The 23,979-nt window shown below is 39.0% G+C and overlaps 1 protein-coding gene across 1 annotated transcript in view; it reads left to right on the top strand.

The window, feature by feature from the left end:
* The window catches only part of LOC149794641 (zinc metalloproteinase/disintegrin-like), a 79,597-nt gene that overhangs the window by 40,223 nt on the left and 15,395 nt on the right, over positions 1-23,979 (top strand). Inside the window, exon 7 of the mRNA XM_089963947.1 lies at positions 22,475-22,567. Coding sequence (XP_089820073.1) covers positions 22,475-22,567 — 93 coding nt within the window. The remainder of the gene's footprint in view (positions 1-22,474; positions 22,568-23,979) is intronic.

The following is a 23,979-nucleotide window of genomic DNA, read 5'->3' as shown; positions in this document are numbered from 1 at the left end:
TCTGTACGCAAGCGTGCCTTTACTCGTTGTATCTTTGATTATAAAATCAAGTTCAGCCTCGACGATAATTAATCGAATAGAACTTCGTCTATGATAATATGAGGCTCTTTGTGAAAATTTACCAATGATTTTTCTGCCCAATTCCTTTGCACGTGACGTGTCTCAGTTGTCGTCAGGTTCTACCATCCAAACTTGTATTTGTGGCGGATACGAAATTATTACCTCACTCACTGTCAGCGATAACAGTACCGCAGCATCAAGCATATATCGTAATAATACTATTGGAACCCAGCCACGTTCATTTTTTGCACAGTAATCGTTGGGAAGTATCGTCTGAATAAGTTTGTTAAAATGTCAGCCAAACCAAGCCGCAATAATAGGATGAATTCACTTATGAAATTTAAATGACGAATGCAAATCCTATGAAATCGAAGTCGGGCAGGGGTCCATATATCGATACCCTAGTCATCTGATTTGTAGGATGACCTAATCGTTTTAAATACGGTGCACATTCACCCATCCCAAGAAAACTTCCAGACTAGCATGCAAACATGTCAACGGAAATAACCTTGTTGAAATCATTTTACGTATTCCATAACCCTCCATGCCTATACTACCGCTCCGGTGGCCCAGTGGTAAGAGCGTCCGCCTTGGATGCGGGAGGTCGTGGGTTCGATCCCCGAGTCATACCAAAGATTTACAAAAATGGTACTAACAGATGCCTCGCTTGGCGCTTAGCATTAAGAGGTTAATGTTGGGACTGGCTGGCCTGGTGTCAGGATAATGTTACTGGGTGGGACATCATGCTACATGTCTGCGGCATGATGACACAGTGCTAGACATCACTGTAAACTGCCACACTGCAGACATCGTAGCGTTATGACTGAAAAATTGTTAAAGCTACGTTATAGATCAAAATCGCACACACACACACACACACACACACACACACACGCCCATACTCGACACACGATCGCTGCATAACCTCGATAAATTCTTTCGACGTTGGTCTCCATGAATTTTTATTCTGGGCAAAATAAGAGACCACAGACGGAACAGCAAAATTTGTACTCATTAATCGTTTTATCTATTTATTCGATGTTGTCGGTATATTTTCGTGAAACTTAAGTCATAGTTGTATGAAGATATTCAGCACGATAAAGATCGCCGCACGGTCGCACAAATTGATCAAATTGTCGTAGCTCATACTCACTCTAAAACAACCACATACACTGGATCGGTTTCACTGATCTCTCGAAGATATTCAAGTGTATCCCCACTAGTGTTAACACTGGAAACACATCTAACTCAATCATCTCGTGGAAATATGCTTATACTCGACGTCCAAGCGTGAACCTTATGGTCAATTAGTGTGATCGGATCACCATTTTGCAAGTATTTAGCGCTGTACAAAACCTTGTAACAGAGTTTGTCAACCCCATTTAACATTCATGATCTAGAATTTCTATCTAACACAGCCACCACCACCCCGCGGTTTCGTGATTCAAAATAGGTCACGTTTATCACGGATAATTCAAATTACTTCGCCGTTTTCGTCGACGACAACGTACAATTTTATTCTGAAAAAAATCTTTGTCCGTCCTGTAAATAATTCACAATTTTTGCTGCTCGTTGGTCATTCATGGTAGAATCCATCTGGTGACTAGCACCAGGAGTGGTGTCATATCTGGCTCTTACTGTTGACCACACATGAATTGCCCCATTACGTCTGAACTCGCTCTTGGCTCCCCGGATGCGATCAAGTAATTTCAAATGTTCCCCATTTGCTAGCACAAAGCGTGCTTGCACGCTACGGTCTACGTCTTCTGAACCCGCTGTTGGGGATGTCGTTGTTAATCTGTCAAGATCAAGTCGCCCGCTCCGACGACGAAGTACTGTGGGCCAGATCGCAGATAATGGTGTAAATTCCTGCATCATATGATTAAGGAATATATATATATATATATATATATATATATATATATATATATATATATATATATATATATATATATATATATATATATATATATATATATATATATATATATAAGTTCCATTTAATTCGTATACAAATGGCTCGAAAAAGAATAGTTACAAAAGATTCCCGCTTTGATTCACCACCCCGCGTGCGAAGGGGTGTTACGGTATCTTTTGTGCGCATCACATGCAAAGTGTACGAAAGGGGAGTCAATTACCAAAGCCGTGTTTGAAATGTACCAAGGGGGTCTTGGGGTGCGACGCTGTTGTGCGTAGAGTGTGTAGGTAGAAAATACAGGGCCCTAAAACGGTAATACGAAAAGAAAAAAATATGGCCGGGTCACCTTCAACACCAACAAAAACAACACTCCATTCGTCGTTGATACTAGTATCACGGATGCCGACGACTATCTCGCTAGATCTACTGATACCCCCACTCATACTAACGTCGCCGTCGATCGATCATAATTTAGACAAATGATATTTATTAAACAAATGGAGCAAAGAAACAACGACGATAAATTTGGAACGCAAACAGTTGAAACGCAAGCATTTCGAGCACATCCTGTCATCAGCAATAATGAAGCACTGCGCGAGGGTGTGATTCGAAATCGTCAAATAAAAAATAAAAAACAGTCGGTGATGTTAGTAATACTTTTTATATCAGGTTTAGTGCATGGGGAATAAAAACTTGTATCTCCCACGGGTTTATCTATGAATGTTACATTTTATTGATTGACGATGACTTCGTGGTGGATAATATTGAATCGAATCCAAGGAACAATTGACGGCGGAATCTTCGGGCTATTACACAAAGCGAGAATTATAAAATAAGTACAATGGATAGGGTGAGGTAGTGTCTGTAAATCTACAGACTGGTGAAGAGCGACTATTTCAATCGAAGTATGCAACTGCCAAGCACTTCGGTATTTACCGAACTTCAGTACACCAAGTTGCAAATCATGAAACAACTCAGCATTGTCAAAAAATATAATCAGCAAAACAAAGTTGGCTATTTCATTGTGCACAACAACAATCCGCACAGTACGAGATTGTGAAGGGGAAGTAACTGGGGGTAGCTACTTGGGGACTCAAAGCGCGTTAACTAATAATCGCTGTCTATTCTTTTGTTTTACCATGACAATATGATTTAAACAAATATTTGTTATTATAGGGAATTTTAAAATATCAATACGATTATTTTTGAGACTGAGCGAAATCAGTCTCTAGAAGTAGAAGTGGACGCGAACTAGGGGTATATAAAACTTAATGAACAACTTGACCCCAACAAAATCATGGATGAATTTGAAAGATTAAAAGAACAAAATCCGAGGGGAAGTATACTCTCCCCTAAGAATATAGGCTTATTAAATTAATCCAATACGCGATGAGGTTATCTCTGGCGCATGTGGAGGATTCACTAATTTATTTATTTGACCCACTTGCATCTGCGTTGAGAAAAGCTGGTCATCGTTATCTGCTGCATAAGAAGTAAAAAAACAAACAATAGTTTTAAATTAAGACAGTTTAAGAAGTGCATGCTTGATCTTGAAACAAGCAGCGCCGATTCACTGTAAACTACAAAAATAGCAAGCTAGCTAGCGTAGGAAAGTTGTCACCGTGACATTAGAATGTTGCGTATGTAGTAGTAATAGCATCTGAGAAAGTTGTGGCCCTGATAGTGGGATTGGAATGTTGCGTATGTAGTAGTAGTAGCATCTGAGAAAGTTGTAGCCCTGATAGTGTGATTGGAATGTTGCGTATGTAGTAGTAGTAGCATCTGAGAAAGTTGTGGCCCAGATGGTGGGATTGGATTGTGGCGTATGTAGTAGTAGTAGCATCTGAGAAAGTTGTGGCCCTGATAGTGTGATTGGAATGTGGCGTATGTAGTAGTAGTAGCATCTGAGAAAGTTGTGGCCCTGATAGTGTGATTGGAATGTTGCGTATGTAGTAGTAGTAGCATCTGAGAAAGTTGTAGCCCTGATAGTGTGATTGGAATGTGGCGTATGTAGTAGTAGTAGCATCTGAGAAAGTTGTGGCCCAGATGGTGGGATTGGATTGTGGCGTATGTAGTAGTAGTAGCATCTGAGAAAGTTGTGGCCCTGATAGTGTGATTGGAATGTGGCGTATGTAGTAGTAGTAGCATCTGAGAAAGTTGTGGCCCTGATAGTGGGATTGGAATGTGGCGTATGTAGTAGTAGTAGCATCTGAGAAAGTTGTGGCCCTGATAGTGTGATTGGAATGTGGCGTATGTAGTAGTAGTAGCATCTGAGAAAGTTGTGGCCCTGATAGTGTGATTGGAATGTGGCGTATGTAGTAGTAGTAGCATCTGAGAAAGTTGTGGCCCTGATAGTGTGATTGGAATGTGGCGTATGTAGTAGTAGTAGCATCTGAGAAAGTTGTAGCCTAATAGTGGGAATGGAATGTTATGTGACCTACTACCCGGCGGGTAAACAAGCCATCGAGTGCATTGTAGTAGTCCTACTTGCTAACACTGACTGGCGGGGGGGGGGGGTCAAAAATATAGTATTTTGTTTACTCTGCGCATACACACGCACAGTAGTAGTTGCACTATCTCCTTGGGGGTGGGAGCGCGACAGCTTCCATCAACAAAATCCGCCACTAAGGTGACAGAAATCGTGGAAGTGATCATAACAATACCAGGGGATATATATATCGTTCACCATCGCTGGCGATGACATTATTGTGTTTGAGTATCACTTGTGGAGGGAAATTACTCTCCATGATTCAATGATTTTAGGAAAATATTCTTCGCTGATATCGTTGAGTTTTTTTTTTTCGATCGCTGATGTTAAATCCTGGTATTTTGAAAGTTGGCAACACGGCCTATATGATCTTAAAGTACTCGATAAACGATCTTTTGCTTTCAATGTCAATCGTAGTTTGGTGCATGGTAGGTCGGTGAACGTACTCAAATCATATAATACCATATTTAGATGCTGTATCCGCACAACGATTTGTTGCTTCAGATAGTCGTTTGGATATTCATTTACGTAATGGAAAAATAATTGTCGCAGCGTATCGGTTGCGTGATCATCATCGCGTGCAGCAGCATCAAGAAATGGTCTAAAATTTGCGCCCTTTTCTTTTCCTTCAATATCAACAAGCGTGGGAAGACGCATAAGAAGTGCAGTACCTGGGGCGTCATTAGACCGGTTTTTAAATGTTTGTCGATCTAAGACCGACCACGGGGAGATATAATTGATAATACGAGGCCTTTAAAAGTATGCAGTCATTTATCTGATAGTCGGTGAGAGCTGGTTGTGGTAGTCGTTCTGGTGCTGGGGGTGCCACTTCTGACCATCATAACACAGTTCGAATCGATGATTGATAGATATCCACGGAATACTCGGGGTGGTGATCTATATAACGTAGCACTTAACCTTGGCTCGTGTACCGTTATTGCAATTTTAGGTTATTGATTTAATTCGACGTTGAAATTCATAATTAATTTGTTCGATTTGATAACTGCCTGTAGGGGTGTTGACGATTTACGAATCCGGTGTTTCGTCCGATGTATTTTTATTCGCAAATACCAGTGAATTATTGGCTGGTAATCCACCAAACAATTTTGATCTAATAATGGGCCAACTATTATACACTCGCAATTGTGCCAGTACTATTTCAAGAGACCGACCGTTCAGTGCTCGAATCAGTGTAGGAAAACTAATATCAAATTCTGGTTGCGTTGACGCTGTTCAAAATGGTGCGGTATTCGCATTTATTTCTTCTAGTAATACTCGAATTTCACGGTCTGTCATAGCCATTTATTGTTTATACCCTTGATTTTAATTGGGGTCTTCCCGAGGCAGGTGGTGGCAGAGGCACTAGGGCGGGGACCCTCCAGTTGCGTCATATTAGATTTTAGTCATCGTATCAAATTCTCAGTAATTATACCATCATTCAACGCCGACGATATCAGCGATAATAACTTGGCGTACCGTGGATAGCAACTCTCTCTACTCGTGTGGATTATCAGTCGCGCGTGTCGATAATTTCTTGGCTATGTTAGCGATACCAGCAACTCCTTTTATAACAGCCATACCGATTCCCACCACTGGGGCTGTCACGTAGGAGGCGAGCAATGTACCGATGAACGTCATCGTTCGAAAGACTACGGCTGATGAGGCGTAGATAACGTCCCTAACCACAATATGTCTACGGTGTTATTTCTTCTTTTTTTTTTTTTCGCGTATACGCGTCGATGATATCGTTCAGCGATCGCTGCCAGTCAGGGGCTTGATTGAATCTGTAATTTGAATCGTAATTCAGTGAATGGGGTGATGAGGGGGTGGGCATTATATGGAGTGGCAGCACTCTACGTAATTAATACTTTTAGTGACCAATGGAGGTACTGATGCTACAAAATCCAGCTACCGCCAGTAAGAGGTTGGGGTTAAGTTTTGATCATGGGGGTCCAGCAAAAATGTTTCTTGGGTGCCTTGATTTAATTTGATTGACAATATCTCAGAAAATTGATAGCTTGAATTGTGCCATGGAGATGTGGTGTGTATCCTAAATTTTGCAGCACTAAAGATGGACAGCCTGTACACACCTCAACAGTATGTTTGATGGAGCTATTATGATCCTTTGACCATGTTACAAGTCTTAAGGCTATTGTGTTTAGAAAAAAAAAATTGGTGGGCGGATTCGTATGCGGAACATTATACGCTTTTTGTTCTCGATTGTTACAAGTTTAATGTTGGCCACCATTCGATTTCAAAAGAACTCAACAGCGACTCTATTTATGGTTCTGCAAAAATTTGTAAACAAGGTCGCATGAGTGGAATAATCTGATCTAAAATTAGCTAATCCGTAATTAAGTGCCAGTAACGTAGTCCTTATCTCATTGTCATTGTTGTCGACGTATAATGTTGTTGCAGAGTCGTCGCCCGAGTCTGGTTCTCTCACATTAACAGTTTTATTCCCACTCATGTTGAGTTCGTCGTCAATCGTGTGGTTGGCCGATTTTACACGCTGGGCAATATGTTTTATTATCTCGTGTCTGATACCTGCGATTGCTACACTAAAGCCTCGGATTTTTCTCCATCAGTAAATATTTTAATATTATCAGATATACCCCCGTGAACTCGTCAGATAATATCAGCGAGTTGAACATTGGATGTCATCAGCCTGCTGTGTTAGTCCTGAAAAATAACCACTTTAAATCGATCAACGCCAACAAGACTCGTAAGGTCAGAAAGCTCATCTTTAGTGGCATAGTTTGACAAATCAGCGGCGCCTAGACAAGAGTTTTTAACCCTACTGTGTCTACTGCTAGAAGATCTCCCAAAAATATCTACCATATTATAAACCTATAACCAGTTTAAATCGACGGACGGTTGTCACGACTACTTGTATACTCGAGTACAGTTTGACAGGGAGGACGGATGGGGCGATCTTGATACAGCATTGAGTACAGCAAGTACTTCTAGACCACATACAGGCGGATCTGTTATTGTTTGTGTTGGCAACGTGAATATCAGATGGGTGAGACACTCTGCATTCTACTTCTATAGTTTAAAAATCCTAGTGGCGGGGCGAACCCATACGAATCAAAATAGATACCACGTGGGTCAATAGCATATGCAACCCAGTGAGTGCCCCGAATGCGAGTCAAGATTCATGCTACAAGTTTCCACACGATTTGGTTTGTCAGGTAATTGATCGCGCATGAAACCACCTCGAAAGTTTTTAATGTTTAATCGACGAGCGGCTTCGCGTAAATCAAAATTAGACATATGAAGCTTTACTTGTTTCAGCTTCACGTTCCTTGCAATCTTAAGCCCCGACCGTACCACGCAATTGGAGTACCGGGCAATCGTATAACTTGTCCCACTTTCTTTGATGCCATTTCACCTGCGGCAGCTATTAATACTGGCAAAGCTGTACTAAGCGGTATGGGCAACATTAGACCTCCCCCCATGTTTGGAAGTTTTTAATCCGTGTCATGTAGCTTTCTTAAATGTTATTACAGCAGCAGTTGAAACTACACCAGTCTCAGCAGCTTTTGCAACAGCATGGGCTTCAGCGGCGATCCATCCTATTATTGCTGTTATAATTGGAAATATACCCACCGCCATTTCTGCATGTCCTTAAATGGCATCAGCAGAAAGATCGAGTGATACACAAGTCGCTGATCGTTTGACGTCATTAAAATGTCCGAGTTTACGTTCGGTAAGCGCTAGTTTATTTGGGCAGTGTAACACAGATGATTTCAACGAGATTGTTATTCAATCATTTGTTTCGCTGCTGATTGTAGATGTTTAATCTGACATGGGGTCAGAGTAACATTCACGTGATGATATGACATCATAAATATTATCAACGACAATTTAATTACTGATGGAGAAATACTTACATGATTTCTACTGGGGCATTAACCACTCTCATTCGTCCACCCACACCTTCAATCAACATTGTTTAGTCTGACAATACAACAGCATTTGCTCTGTAACCACCAACTAGTAATCGTGCTACACGAGCTTGGAAGTGCATGGCAACGAGAGATTGTCTGAATAAATCCAAGTGATCCAGTTAAAAATAATAGGTCGGGTACGGCGTTGAGAAATCATGTTGAGATATATGTAAACTAGAATCAACATTCTGATCATGCCCCATGAACGACATCAATCGATGAAACGCACGTGCAACATGAGTATTTTCAATATTCAAATAGACATCTCCAGAAGGTCCTTGGTGTCCGTTTATTCTCAGAGAAACTTCACTAACCCCATGCGTGTCAAACACCATTGGGATTCGCTCCTGTTAATCTACTCTAGCATTGAAATGCAATGTATATGTGTTGTAATGCTGACACCCCCTGCTGAGATGCTATCTGCATGTGAATAAACCAGCAACGTTACTCTGGACGCTGTCTGTGATGATCGTCAACCACGACAGCCTTGACTTACAGCCGCTATCCATATGTGAGAGCAGCCGTTGTTCTGCAAGTATGATGACACCATTGTTGGCATCCACAATAAATGTTTTGTTAGTATTACTTTACCTGCAGCTGTAGCATTATCTTGCCAGTTTGCATCATTGTCGTTGACTTTTCTCACGTGTACCGCGGTGTGTTTAGCGCCAAATATAACTTTTCTAAAATGTCTGAAGATTACAAAGATAAATGATAGTGGAATTGCACATGGAAATTCTTCATCATTTAACTTTAATCTACGTGGTGCAAATCCCAGGTTTAAATTTCCATTCATTGATGCAACTTCAGTTCCAGTGGCATTTTTGTGCTCAAGCTGATCAATGGTAGCTTTGGCAAACATCATTAGCGGACCGGCTGACCTCGAGTAATCATCGCTGTATCGGGCTAGCCCGATACTTGTAAGAACGAAGCATTTTTGAGATACGATTCAATCGTGTATGTGGCACTGTTAAATAACGCCATGACGCCAGAATTAATGAAACCAGCTCTATCAATAATTCCGTATGCTGCGTTGTCTGTTTTCAAAAGTTTTCCTTCGATCTCAATGAATGTCTCAGTATTCAAGAAATATCTACTTGTATCCTGAAATTACAGCTCAATTCTTCCTCGTGCGTCAGGTACTCGTGCATCATACGCATAATATTGATAAAAACGCATCGATTTATCTTTAAGGACTGGTGCATCTACGACAAATGTGGGATCAGATACACGCTTGAACATTTTATTATTATTTAATTATTGTCTGACACGAAGACCACTTCCCGCTGCTAGACTTGCGGCTCTATTTTACTCTCTCTCTCTCTCTCTCTCTCTCTCTCTCTCTCTCGCTCTCTCTCTCTCCGACTCTGACAGTGGTGCTGCCACCAATGGCAGGGGTACACCAGCTTCATTTACTATATTACTGATATTTAAGGGCATCACTACATCGCTTGGAAGTGTAACTGGCTGTGGTTTCCGTCGGTGTATTAATCGTGCTAGTGGTTCCTTCATCGCTGAAAATGCTTTACTAGCAAAATCACCCACAGTACTAATACCGTTATCACGAACAACATCGATAGCTTTTATACCGAGTTGCTTTAAAAATAATATCGCTTTTGGGGCTATCCTTCTGAATAGACCTTGAATAACATCGTCGAGTCCATATATCGATCGCTTTGTCTATAGGTAATCGTGAATTTATCAATTGGCCCAGGGCAGGTCGACGCTGAGTATTTTGTATGATCATGCTATTTTTCTTTCAGGTATCAAATTGTGATCAATCTCTGTAATAATCGTCGACAAATTTATCGATAAGTGACTGATAAACACTAATGTCCATGGCACCGCCAGTAAAAAAATCGTTGACACATAGTCGCTGCTTTATTGATATTTCAGGGGAATTATTACCATCCCGTCGGCCACCAATTAATATCTCTAGTTGATCAATTTCAGCAAGGACGTTACTGGGACAATGTTTATCATAGTTTGCTAGCAAATCGTTAACTGAATTATTGCGTACGACAAACCCACTGCCTAGGGGTGGTGGTGCTGGTTAGCTCTTTCGTCGAAATCGCTGCTATAGGGGTGATGAAATTGATGTTTTAGCAATCTCTCGTATTTCATTAACTTCTTCAGCAAAATCTTTATAATCTTTTTTATATTTTTCACTAATTGCTGAAATACCATTTACCTCGCAAAATACCCTAGCAACCTATTCATGTACTGACGTGTTAAAAAATCTTCTGGTTTTAGAAGCTGATGCCTCAGCTGATATCCCGTCGGAGCAACTGCAACTGGATGGCTCACGGCTTGTATATAGCCTTCCCGAGTAAAATATCTAGTTTTTATTTTTGACTTAAATCCTCGACAATATTTTTGACACCCTGAATTGCAATATGTGTATGTTCCGCAGAATCTATGGCTTCTCTAATATGTTACATAATGTCCCAGTAACTTCTCTTGGTGCAGTTGTTGCATCAGCGATCTTTTTAGTTCTTTCGACAGTTGGTTTAAATATTTCTGCTGCACTTTTCGCGAATCCATCCATTGCTTCCTCTTCTCGCCTGAAATTTCTGTTTGACAGAATCACGGACAGGGATATATTTTTTAATCGTATCTAATCTCTGTCGAATTAGTTTAATTGTACTGGATTCCATAGTCAGTGCAGAATAACTCATTGATATTAACATATACTGATTTAATTACAGACATACTCACATGTTTTAATCATCCGCACACACACTCACTCGATGTCGCTGCAACAAGCCCAACAACAACAGCACTTTAAGGCTGGATGATTTACTTCCCCTGACACACAGCAACAACAAACACGGGCAACTACAATTAAAACTGTTTTTCATAGTCGGCCGTTCAATGAACTAACTCAACGCGGTCGATAGAAATATGTTTGCTGATACTTATACACAATACCATGGCCGCAGGTAGGGGACCGCATTGTTGAGCTCACTGCACAAGATATTCATTTCACTTCAGGTTGGGGGATTTGGGTTCCCCATAGCAGCAGGGAGGGCGGACTGAGCGAAGACTGTGTCGAGATCAATAAACAAACAGTCTATAGAAATGTATAAACCCGGTAGCGGAGCCCATTAGAGGACAAAGTAGTGTAAAAGGAGTTAGTTTACACATAAAATATATCAAAACGAGGCCTTAGGGTCTGCCCTTCCTGCCGCTCCGGGTACAGAATTCCTAAATGTTCTAGCTAAGAAAAAGTGTTAGATGGTCATCATGACGTAATTGTCTTGTCTTGATCCTGTAATATGGTAATTAATTTGATTATCTGATTTTTTTAAAGTTTTTTTTTATTTTCTCACATGTTTCTCTATTTTTTTCTACCGGTGTATCTCTCATGGCCTCGATTGATGCATCTCGTCAAAATACATCTGCATTCGACAAAGGACAAACTAATCACCTTTTTATAATCGGTACATACGAAAAAAATTATCTGGTTTTGGAACAAGTATGCATGGTGAACTCTGAGTCACTTTTAATGGGATCTATAAAATCATTCTCCAGCAAATACTGAATTTCTTTTTTCAAGTATTCTGTTTGAGAGGGTTCATCCTGTACGGGTGTTGTTTCACAGGCTTAAAATGTACGATTTCAAGGTCATATAAATTTTTTTTCGTCCTTGTAGGAACATCTGGAAATAAGTGCTCATATTCAAATAATACATGTTTAAGTTTATTTCTTTCTTGCTCTTGCAAAAGTGAAAGTGTCTGGTCCAGGTCTTTCATACTTTCTGAATTCCGAAGATTTCTCACTTCGATATCAATAGATTGTATTCTTTAACTTAAATCTTCACTGAGTGGGACAGGTACAACTAAATGAATTGCATGTTTAACCCGGCTATCTCTTTCAATATACTGCTACTTCTATAATTCATTTAGATCCCATGAACACTAATATTATAATCTAACTCATTCATTTTTTCTTAACTGTGTAAGGGTCGTAATATCTAATCTGAAGAAAACTGTGAAGAATGAACAAGGGAGACAACTCTATTATCATACTGAAACGTTCTCTCCATTGTAGTTCTGTCAAACCATAATTTTACCTTTAACTTGAATAGCTGGAAGCCAGAGCCAAGCACAATGGTGGCGCTATACAGTTTCGCATTTTGCATAGGGTTAGGATTTTAAAGAAAAAGAATGTCCCCGGCTTTCCTCACTGGTTATACTGGCTATTTAAAAAAGACCTTCTATATCTTAGGTATAATGCAAAGAACCTTTAATTCCCTTTATTTTGGTGTATGATTGATGGGTGTACTATGGGTTATAGAGTATACAGCTTGGCCTTACTTCAAATGTGCACCTTTCAAAAAAGTGCTAGCTCTACTTGGTCATTTTCACTTCCTGAACTTCAGAGGTAAATTGTATAAAAAAGAGCCGATAACTTTTTTTACATTTTATATATTTCGTAATTCATTCATTACACTTTCAGAAGCTGGTATTGTCTTGTCTGGCAAAATTCATTTTCCCTATTTTAATAGCTGGTATGTATAGTGTACTTTAGACTAATTCAGACTGACTTTTTAACACAAGGGAGCAGTCATTTTAGTTAGCAGAGTGCTTAAATCATGTAAAATTTCCAAAAGTACAATATCCAAAAGAAATATCATCCACATTACATTAATGTAGCATAGAGGTATGCAAACATTCTCTCCTCTGTGCATGTTTTAAATACGAACTACTTCACCTTACATACGTCACTCTCTCAAAAGTACATATTATCTGGTGAGCGCGGGGGCCCCGAGTGGCCGAGTGGTCTAAAGCGCTGTCCGTCACGGATCACTGCCATCTCACCTCTGTCTGCGTGGGTTCGAGTCCAAGGCTCGGCAAATGTAGATATGTGAGAAAGCTTGCCGGTAGCTTCTCGTGGGTCGGTGGTTCTTTCCGGGGTTTTCCCGGTTCTTCCTCCACCATTAATACTGGCCGCCATGTATAGCCTATCTTGTGCTGAAAAATGGCGTTAAACCCTATAACAACAAAAAAAAAATCTGGTGAGCGCCACCAATAGGCTGGAAAGATCCAGACCTAAAATGTGACCCTTGAGCCTATCGAACAGATTTGGGAAGGCCAATGTGAGTAAAAAATCTTAATTAAAGCTTTTCCTATTATTTTAGATTTAATATTCCTCAAAGGAATTGCCTCTGGAAACTTTTTGACGCACACATAATGGCTAATAGGTATTGGTTACCTGACTTGGTCTTAAGTAAGAGACCAACACAATAATACCAAAATTCTACTAAATGGTTCGTCAAAGACATGAATAGGTTGTAGATGAGCCTTATGTATCTTCCGATTAGGTTTTCCTACTACCTGACATGTTTAACAAGATCTATAGTATTTACCTTTGATTTTTGGCCAGAAGAGGTGAGTCAAGATCTTATGATAAGTCTCATTAATCCCTAAATGACCAGGCAAAGGAATTTCATGTGCCAGACTATGTATATCCTGTCTGTAAGGTTTTGGAACTACAATTTGATGGTTCACTGACCACTCTTCACCAGCAGGTACCTCAGGAGGTCTCCATGTTCTCATAAGAATTCCATTTTTTTTAATGAAAGAACAGACAGGAACTTCAATAGCTTCAGTTTCAATATGAAACAAGCAGGAAATCTTGTGATCCTTTTCCTATTCGACGACAAATGATTGTCGTTTATCACCCAGATTAGAATAAAGAGAATATTTAGTTTAAAGAAGATCACTGTTATCAGTACCCTTTGATAGATCCAACAAAGAAGTGAATGTCACCTCATCAAAAGCCTGACCAATACATGTGTCAGCTAAAGGAATACTTTCCTTATCAACTTCATTCTCAAGAACCTTTTTGACATATCTTTGGTAACTGCATAAGATGGGAATAAATCACGGAATTATGTTTCAATCGGATCTACTTTCTGATCTAAGGGAGGCTTGTCAGTTACAAGTGGATTAACCACAACAACTATGTCTCCAGCTAGGTCGTTGTCTTCTAATAAATGAATGCTCTCGACTGGTAAAACAGACATTGTGCCGACTGTCACGGGTCCTGGGACTAAGTCTGATAACAAATTTGCACAATGGAGAGGAACATAACAACGCCGCCCTCTACTCTCTGAAAAAGAAGACTCTCGTTAGAGAAAGACTTCTTAGAAAAAGGTAAAGCACCTGATAATAAAAGACACTGAGAAGCTACTGTGTCTCTTAACATTTTCATTTGGATAGAATTGGCCGGATCACCCAAGAGTGATATAGGAAGAGACAAGGACCTTGAGTCAAGCTTATCTGAAGCTCGGTTTTTAGGCGTTTTGCCAGTTTGAGATTTAGAAGGGCTTGTATTAGGCTGAAATGCTTTTCTGCCAGAAGTCTGTTGAGTTGAGCAGAAGTCTTATTTACAAAAGACACTTTCTGAGCTAAAGCGTACTCGTCAGCGGCACGAGCAGCATTTTACAAGGTTTCGATCTTATGCTCGTCAAAATAAATCCTAATGTCACTATGGACGCAGTTCTTGAACTCTTCAACCAATATGAGTTGTCCGAGACTTTCCTAATCTTTATTATACTTTCTACAAGAGCACACCTATGTAATTGTCGTGCTTTTTCCCTTGCAAATTCGACATAGGTCTGGTCAACTTCTTTTTTAAAGTTTCTGAATTTTTTCTGACAAGGCTCAAGGACTAAGTCATTACCCATCAAGATATAGTCCTTAACTACATTATAATTAGCACACTGTTCTAGTGACAATGAATTGTAAATACCACTAGCTTTACAAGTGAGTACACATTGCAATAATAGAGTCCAGTACTCTCTTGACCACCTAAAACTTTCAGCAATTCTTTCAAAACGAAGAAAATATGTCTTCTTCTTCTTAAAACATCAAAAAGTAGGGGATTGTTTTCTCTTTGCCAGGTCTAATTCCTTTAACCTAATCTGTCATTCCCTTTAATCTTTATCTCTTTGCATCCCTCTCTCTCTCTCTCTCTCTCTCTCTCTCTCTTCTTCTTCTTCTTCTTCTTCTTCCCTTTGTAACTGCATTTGTCTTTCTCCTCGCTCTCTTTTTGCAGCTCCATTCGACTTAATTCCATCTCCTTCTGAAACTGAATTTTTCTTCCATCTCTCTTTTTGAAACTGCATTCACCTCACTGCCATGTCTCTTTCCATTTGGGGCCCCGAGTTGCCGAGTGGTCTAAAGCGCTCTCCGTTACGGATCACTGCCATCTCACTTCTGTCTGCGTGGGTTCGAGTCTCAGATTCGGCCAATGTGGGTATGTAAGAAAGCCTGTCAGTAGCTTCTCGTGGGTCAGTGGTTCATTCTGAGGGTTTTCCCAGGTTATACCTCCACCATTAATACTGGCCTCCATGTATAGCCTATCGTGTGCTGAAAAATGGCGTTAAACCCTACAACTCTTCCCATTTGTATCTATTCTATCTGAAACTGAACCTGTCGTATCTCTATTTCCAACTTTTTTAGCTGTACTTTCATTTTCAAAACTTTCAACCACTCCTGAGTAACGTTCAAAGAAACTCTCTACTTTTAATGATATTTTAGAACAAGCTTGCATATTTTACTAAAGATTTCAAAAACTATGGGAATCCTTATTTTAAAAAACATAAATGTCTGAAATATTTTAGCCAAAATGCGAAAATCCCGGACGAGCCTCCAATTCTTGTTACGTGTTTAGGCTCTAATAAACAGTAACAAAAGAAAGAGTAAAAACAACATGCCTTGCAAAATTTAACAAATAATTTATTTCCCTGGATAAAACACTGTACGAATGAAGAAAAAGAACTTACGGTTTCAAGAATCAAATCCAAAAAAATGCAAGAATAATTCACGAATTAAATTTTAGACTCCTAATAATTAAATGTTCTAATGAATTCAGGTTCATGTCCAGACGAAAAATCCAAAATGGAAGGCGATGACGTATACTGTAATCAATATATAGCTGATGTGTACATCCTTTGTGAAATACAGAAAACAATATTCCGGTGTTTGGATACCGAATAAAATTTTTTTAAAAATCTCTTTGTCCAAGAATTCTGTATAAGCACTATAATATTTCCGGGGAAAAAATCTTTTAGAATCCAAATACTCTGAATAAAAATTAAGATATAACTCAAAACTGCCACAACTGACACTTTCTAGCGTAAAGAAAAACGCCCAGCTGGCGGATTTCTCTATAACAAAGGCTATAAAGTGACTTGAAACGCAAAACATATTCCCGAATGAGGGTCAACTCTCCAAAACATTTAGAAGTATTTACGACTAAAAGCACGTAGTCCCAGTATGACCCTCACAAAAGCCAATCATTTTGTACTCTAAAAATAAGATAAAAATAAAAGAAGTTGTTTACTTCTCTGTGTTTTCTGCATTAGGATCGGGAACTAAGTCAAAATTAGAAACAGTGTTTCTATTATTGGGTATTCATTAAAAGATCCAGATGAAACTAATTTGTTTATAAAATGTTAAATTCCTAGTAAACAAAATTAAATTATATTGACAGGTAATGAAATTTAAAGTAAAAAGGTGTAAAACTTTCAGACATTTACAGGCAATAATATTAAATCAATTATAAATTAAATCAAATATACATAACAGTATCCATCTAGGAAACCTGAATAATTTATTTTCTAAATCTCATGTTTTATGGTGTGTGTTTGGGGGGGGGGGGTCTTTTTGTGGAAAGTTTTAGTTGATCGTTATGGCAAGCTCCCAAACTGGAAAAAAATTCGTCGATATCTTCAAAACCTTAATGGCGAGACCACTATGATTTTGTATGGGACCGCTCCGGTGGCCTAATGATTAGAGCGTCCGCCGTGGATGCGGGAGGTCGTGGGTTCGATCCCTGACCGAGTCATACCAAAGACTTACAAAAATGGTACTAACAGATTCCTCGCTTGGCGCTCAGCGTTAAAAGATTAGTGTTAGGTCTGGTCGGCCTGGTATCAGGATAATGTGACTGGGTGGGACATCATGTTACATGTCTGCGGCATGATGCCCCAGTGTTAGACATCACTATAAACTGCCACACAGCAGACATCGTAGCGATATGACTGAATTTTTTTTAAAGCTACGTTAAAAATCCAAAGCACACGAACACACACACACACACACACACACGCGCGCGCGCGCGCACACACACGTATTGCATGGGATTTCAAGAACAAATGATCTTGATCGTAAATAGTTACTATGAAAGTAAAATTTGATTTTAGACCTTATGAAAAAAAAGGTTTTTCTTTTGCAAGCTACCTAATTAGCATGTAAGTGGTGGAATGTTAAATACCTTATTTAAAAGATTAAAGGTCGCCGATTTTCGGCAAATAGATCGTTGAATTTTGAGACATTTGTTGTATAAGAAGGTTATGTACGAGTACATTGTAAGCAATCGTAGGCCTGAGTCTAAAATCAATTTTTTTTTATCACTGTCGCCACCTCGTATTGCCTCGTATTGCCTGTGAGATCTAACAAGGGCGGATTATAATAGTGGGAAACTACAAGGGAAGTTCTATCAAAACGAGCCACACAAAATATGATTTAGCTTTAATTTTTTTTAATTATTTGTTTTTTAAAAACTCTGTTGTTGTAGGGTTTAATGCCATTTCTCAGCACACAATAGGCTATACATGGCGGCCGGTATTAATGGTAGAGGAAAAACCCTGGAAAACCCCGGAAAGAACCACCGAACCTCGCGAAGCTACTGTAAAGCTTTCTTAAATACTCACATTGGCCGAATCCGAGACTCGAACCCACGCAGACAGGAGTGAGATGGCAGTGATCCGTAACTCGCCCCCACCCCCCGCCAAGACACATTATTGGCAGGCGTAACATAACAATGGCGTCGTCGTGAACACTTTACAGCTAGGGTTAAAATTTTTAGCCATACTTTGGTTATGACATCCTATATAGGATCTGTTGTTATTGTTGTTCTAGGGTTTAACGCCATTTTTCAGCACAAGATAGGCTATACATGGCGGCCAGTATAAATGGTGGAGGAAGAACCCTGGAAAACCCCGGAAAGAACCACCGAACCTCGTGAAGCTACTGTAAAGCTTTCTTAAATACTCACATTAGCCGAATCCGAGACTCGAACCCACGCAGACAGGAGTGAGATGGCAGTGATCCGTAACTCGCCCCCACCCCCCGCCAAGACACATTATTGGCAGGCGTAACATAACAATGGCGTCGTCGTGAACACTTTACAGCTAGGGTTAAAATTTTTAGCCATACTTTGGTTATGACATCCTATATAGGATCTGGCCTTTTTGCTAGTATTTAAGAAAAAGATGTCTCTTATGCAAGATTTAGACACCTTGTATCAAAATTTAGTTCGTCAAATTTTAAATACAAATAGGTATCCTAAGAGAAATTTCTGAAATGTTGCGTAATTCATCTTATAGACAGAACTATTAATAATGCTTTTCGTAAAAAGTCATAATAAATTCGAGTATATAAATGTATGGTTCACAATTAACCTTGCTTCAGTTCCATTGTAATAAATCTGACTTTTTTTCTTATTTTTATTTTTATGCACTTTCTCAGTTTTGTGCCTGCTTTTATTACTGGTGGATCTCTCTTCGCCTTGGATACAATGATGCAATTTCTTTGATAAATGAAAAGATTTTAAACAGGAGACTTCATTAACGCCCAAAGGGACCGCTTTGATTTTTCAACTGTGGAGAGAATTGAAGCACGACAAAAAGTTAAAACTCAGAATTACCTCCCTTTCATACAATCCTACAATAATTGTTCTCGATGACATGCAGTAATTCCTAAAAAAAAAAAAAAAAAGAAAAAAAAAAAAAAAAATTTCCAGAATTTTATATCAACCTTAAGCCTATTTAACTATCCCAAGTTACCTCCCTTCGTTAGAATCCATTTGGTTGTTGAAGTTTTAGGCTTGCCGCCATTTTTCAGCACATGATAAGCTATACGTGGCAGAAGGTATATAAGGTGGAGGAAGAAACCCTCAAGAACAACCGCCCAAGCTTCCTAACATGCCCACCTTGGCCGAGCCCGAAACGCGAAACTCACGCGGATGGAGCAAAGATGTCAGTGATCCGTAAATGGTAGCTCCTTGTACCACTCTGCCACCTGGGTTCCAGACTACTTTTGAAATGTGTGTCGTAATTCATAAAGCTTAGGATACACACAACACATCCAATTAATGAAACCAAATATAACGGATACTTTATTTTCTATATACCAAACATTCTGAAGGGTGGTGCATGGGTATTTCATTGTATTGTACAAACTGTTAAGTTTTCCATAACAGTGGGTTCCCAAACTATTCGTTTGCATGTTTCAGGAGAAATTATTTTGGCTATAAACAACTATCTTATAGTACGATTTGATTTTGGGTCACATATACTTTTTTACGAGCTACGGAACCAGTATATAAGTGGTCATATATTGAAGAGAACGAAGGTCGATGATTAGCTGGAAATAGTTCATATTTTTAAAGGTTTATTGTTGGTTAGATTACGAATGGAACGTGAGCTCTATTTTCATGTTTAACTACGAACGTTTAGAATTTTACAAAATAGCCATCCTACAGTCCATGTCAATGTAATTAATTTTCTTTACACAAGTACCTGCAGTGGGCACATTACCATAACGGGAATATTTCGCAGGGAATTTTCCTTCACGTACGACTGTTGCTGGTAATAATTTCAAAAGAGGAACAAGGTGGATAATGATTTATTACCGAAATTATTAAACGAATTTACAGCTTGGACGGGTCTTGGCGAGTAAAACTGAATATTATTCAACGAGGTTCACAAATTCATTGTTGTAAAAGTGCCCTTTTGAAATGAAGTTTATCAAAGGGCTGTAAAAGGAATCTAGACAGAAACAAGAATAAATTATTTGCGGCATTTAATTTAATTTTGTTTTAAATGTTGTACCTTTTAGTTCGTGTGGGTGATAAAATAGTACCGCACGCGAGTTGCATCAATGAACAATGACAATTGGAAAGAGATTATTTTACAAAATACAATTCAAAGAAGAATTATCCTTCCAATCAAAAGAATATTTTATACGGACCACATTAATTGTTAACATTGCATTGCACAGCTCATTCGTTCAGGTAATCCGGACTAGTTGAGGCTCTATATGCAAGGCTTTCGATGGGACTGTTTACAACGTTTCCACGAAAAGTGTGTTGATTCCAACAAGGACATTTACCCCAGATACAGCATTGCATGTCGCAGATAAAATAGCATTCCAGTTGTTGGATATTTGTTTGAAGTGAACATTACAGGATGCAGAAATAGAGCTAAATCTAAAAGTGAAATGCAGCTACAGGTTGAATGCTTTCTGTGACCGGATATTTGCATTATTTGATTAGGAAGGACACTGTAGTTAGATAACGTTTTTTTTTTTTCTTCATAAGAGAAGTGTGTTTATTTACTCGTATATGGTATATGTTGACATTTAAACCACACTTGGGGGACCCGAGTGGTCGAGTGGTCTAAGGCGCTCACCGTTCCGGATCATTGCCATCTCACCTCTGTCTGCGTGGGTTCGAGTCCAAGGCTCGGCTAGCGTGGGTATGTGGAAAAGCCTGCCAGTAGCTTCTCGTGGGTCGGTGGTTCTTCCCTGGGTTTTCCAGGGTTCTTCCTCCACCAGTTATACTGGCTATCTTGTGCTGAAAAATGGCGTTAAACCCTAGAACAACAACAACAACAAAAACCACACTTGTCCTGAGGATAGGTTGCAAGATCCATACCGCGTGGTAGCATTAACATAAAGGTGTCTGTCCTTATTATAACAGGCAACCGGATGTTTCTTTCAGAATCGGTATGTTCCGTGTTGGACAGCGTTATGGATTTTATCGGTTCTGCCAGTTTCGGTTTAAGTAAGGGAAAGTCCAACACGTTTACTCGTCTCTTGGTTTTAGTTTGGAATTCATAGAAATCTACCCAAGCCATATTTCGACATACGTGACAGTTTTCATTTTTGCTCCCAGTGTTTATTAGGTCACCCTTTGGAAACACGGCCGCCATATTGTCGATGTTGAAAGTATTTTAATACAAGGTTCCACAAGGCAGGGCAAAGGCAGTTTTAATGGTTGGAGCCAATCAGTAATGAGAATATTGTGCAAACGTTTCATTGGCTTATTTGGAGCAACCAGATTTGCAGAATGTGATATGTTAGCGAGTTGACACGTCAAAGTTAATGAACCACAAATAAACAATGTTTATCAAGTGTACTAACTATGTAATAAACAGGGAAGGGTATATCAAAATGTATGGAATAAATGTAAAAAAACCGTAATTGGATAGTAAAGTATAATAATATTCCATTAAACCTCTTTTATCTGGACACCATCAAATCTGAATACTATTTCAAAAGTGCCCTATGTTCGTGCTACAGTATAGTGGGCAATATTGGTAATCAACTGCTTTTCGACAAAAATAAGACGTACCTGAAAATTTTATGACAAAAACTAATCTTATAATAATAATAATAATAATAATAATAATAATAATCATAAAGCAAACAGTGACAGATATGTAAAAGTACATCTGGCCAAACCTGCCTGTAATAGTGGAAGCATGCAATTTAGTAACTACAAAAAAAATTCGGTTACGGTCGTTCAGAATGGAACAAATATGCAAGTTTTTGGTCAGCTACTTACCTGTCGAAAGGTCTGATAAAAAAGTCTAAAGCAGACAGCAGTTACGCGTTTAATCCTTCCATAAAAAATAAACACGTTAAAACTGTGCATGACCTGTAATTCAAGTCGACTTGTACCTTGAAGCCTTTAAGCCAATAAAACGAAGTGGTAAAAGAATTACATTATCATGCTCATTTACATAACTAAAATGTACCCATTATACGAAATGAATGATCGTATTGATAGCTCGATAGAATGATGCTTATACGAGCATGAGAATGTGAACTTAATTTTTAAAACATTTTCAGGAGAATGTTATTTTAGTTTTCAGTAGGAGCAAATATCTTATATATTTTTTGCATTTGTTTTTCATCACATATTTTTTATTTTAAAAAAGTATCTATCTTTCATCATCCATTTTAAAATCAATAGATGGATCAAGTTTATCAGGGATTTCAAGACCATCCTTCAAATACTGCCGGTTTGGATATTAGACTTTCGTTCAGTGGAATCCTCATAGCATGTGTAAGTATTCACATAGACTTTCATATGATATGTCATGGAGCACATTATTAAAACTGTGTCCTGGGAAGGAGAAATATTTGCACCATCTGTCCGGAGTTTTGGTCCTACATAAGGAAAGAAAGCAAGGAGAAAGCGTAAGTATGTCCAATATGAATTTGGGGGGGGGGGGGAGAGGGAAGGGTGTTGAACCTACCGTGTGTTTCCAATGCCAACAGTTGTTTATTATTATTATTATTCGTAATAATGTCTCTTGCATAGTATATGTATTTGTGCCTTTGTTTCTCGTCGTTTAATTAATATCCTGTATATTGATATTAGAAGCGAAAAAGACGCTAAAAATTGCCTCCTATGTGGCCTGAATTTGTCCCGTAATGCAGCTAAATAGGTGACACTAAGCGTTACAATGTTATCATGCTTCTGGCTTTCATCCGAACTTTTTACCTGATACTAGACGTACGTGGTAATACCGGTATACAGGTTGACCGGATTTTCTTCCGGTGTTATGTACCATGGTACTTTTTCACCGTACCGATACTTGAGTAGTAATCTTCAGTAAGGGAAGTACAAAAAGTCCAGAGTTGAGAACTTAATGTTACTTTATGCTAGGCCGTGAATGACTGGATTTTCCAATGAGATAAATGTAATAGTTCACTGGAGTGAAATACGATAAACGTTTTCACTGCTGCGTCGATAACATTATGAACAAGAAATCTGAGCTATTTAAGACACTTCCGTACTGTTGTGGTAATGTATGCCCGCCTCACATACAAACGAAAGAAGTTGAAATCCAGTGATGTGTTTCTAATCTCCCATTCATATCAAAAATCTTAGAAAAGGTTGTTCTAAGCCAGCTTGTATCTCATCTGAATTCAAAATCTTTTTAGCAATACACAATCTGCATATCGCCTTTGCCACAGTACTGAAACTGCTCTTCAAAAAGTAGTTAATGACATTCTCTCTGCGTTGGATTACGGAAAGATTAAATTCCTCACCCTCCTTCATTTGTCTGCAGCATTTGACACAATAGACTATGATATATTACTTCACCGTCTCCAGCATGTATTTGGCATTCATGATACATCATTGCTGTGGTTCAAGTCCTACTTGATCAACAGGACACAAATTGTATATGCAAATGGAAAACACTCCAGCCCAGTTGATCTATGTTGTGGTGTTACACAGGGGTCTGTTCTTGGACCTGTTCTCTTCATTTTATACACTCAGTCGCTCTCAAGTGTCATAGATCATCATCCAGTGTCTCGCCAATTGTACGCTGATGACACCCAAATATACAAATCTAGCCACCCAACTGAAGTTGATGCTACCATCCAAGATTTAGAGAGGTGCATTTCTGGTGTGAAATCATGGATGACATGTAACAAGCTGCAGATGAATGATGATAAAACTGAGGC

The sequence above is a fragment of the Sinohyriopsis cumingii genome, chromosome 7 (assembly GCF_028554795.1).
Source record: "Sinohyriopsis cumingii isolate HCF-2022 chromosome 7, ASM2855479v2, whole genome shotgun sequence".
NCBI lineage: Eukaryota > Metazoa > Mollusca > Bivalvia > Unionida > Unionidae > Sinohyriopsis > Sinohyriopsis cumingii.
This window is presented reverse-complemented; position numbering and strand designations above follow the sequence as displayed.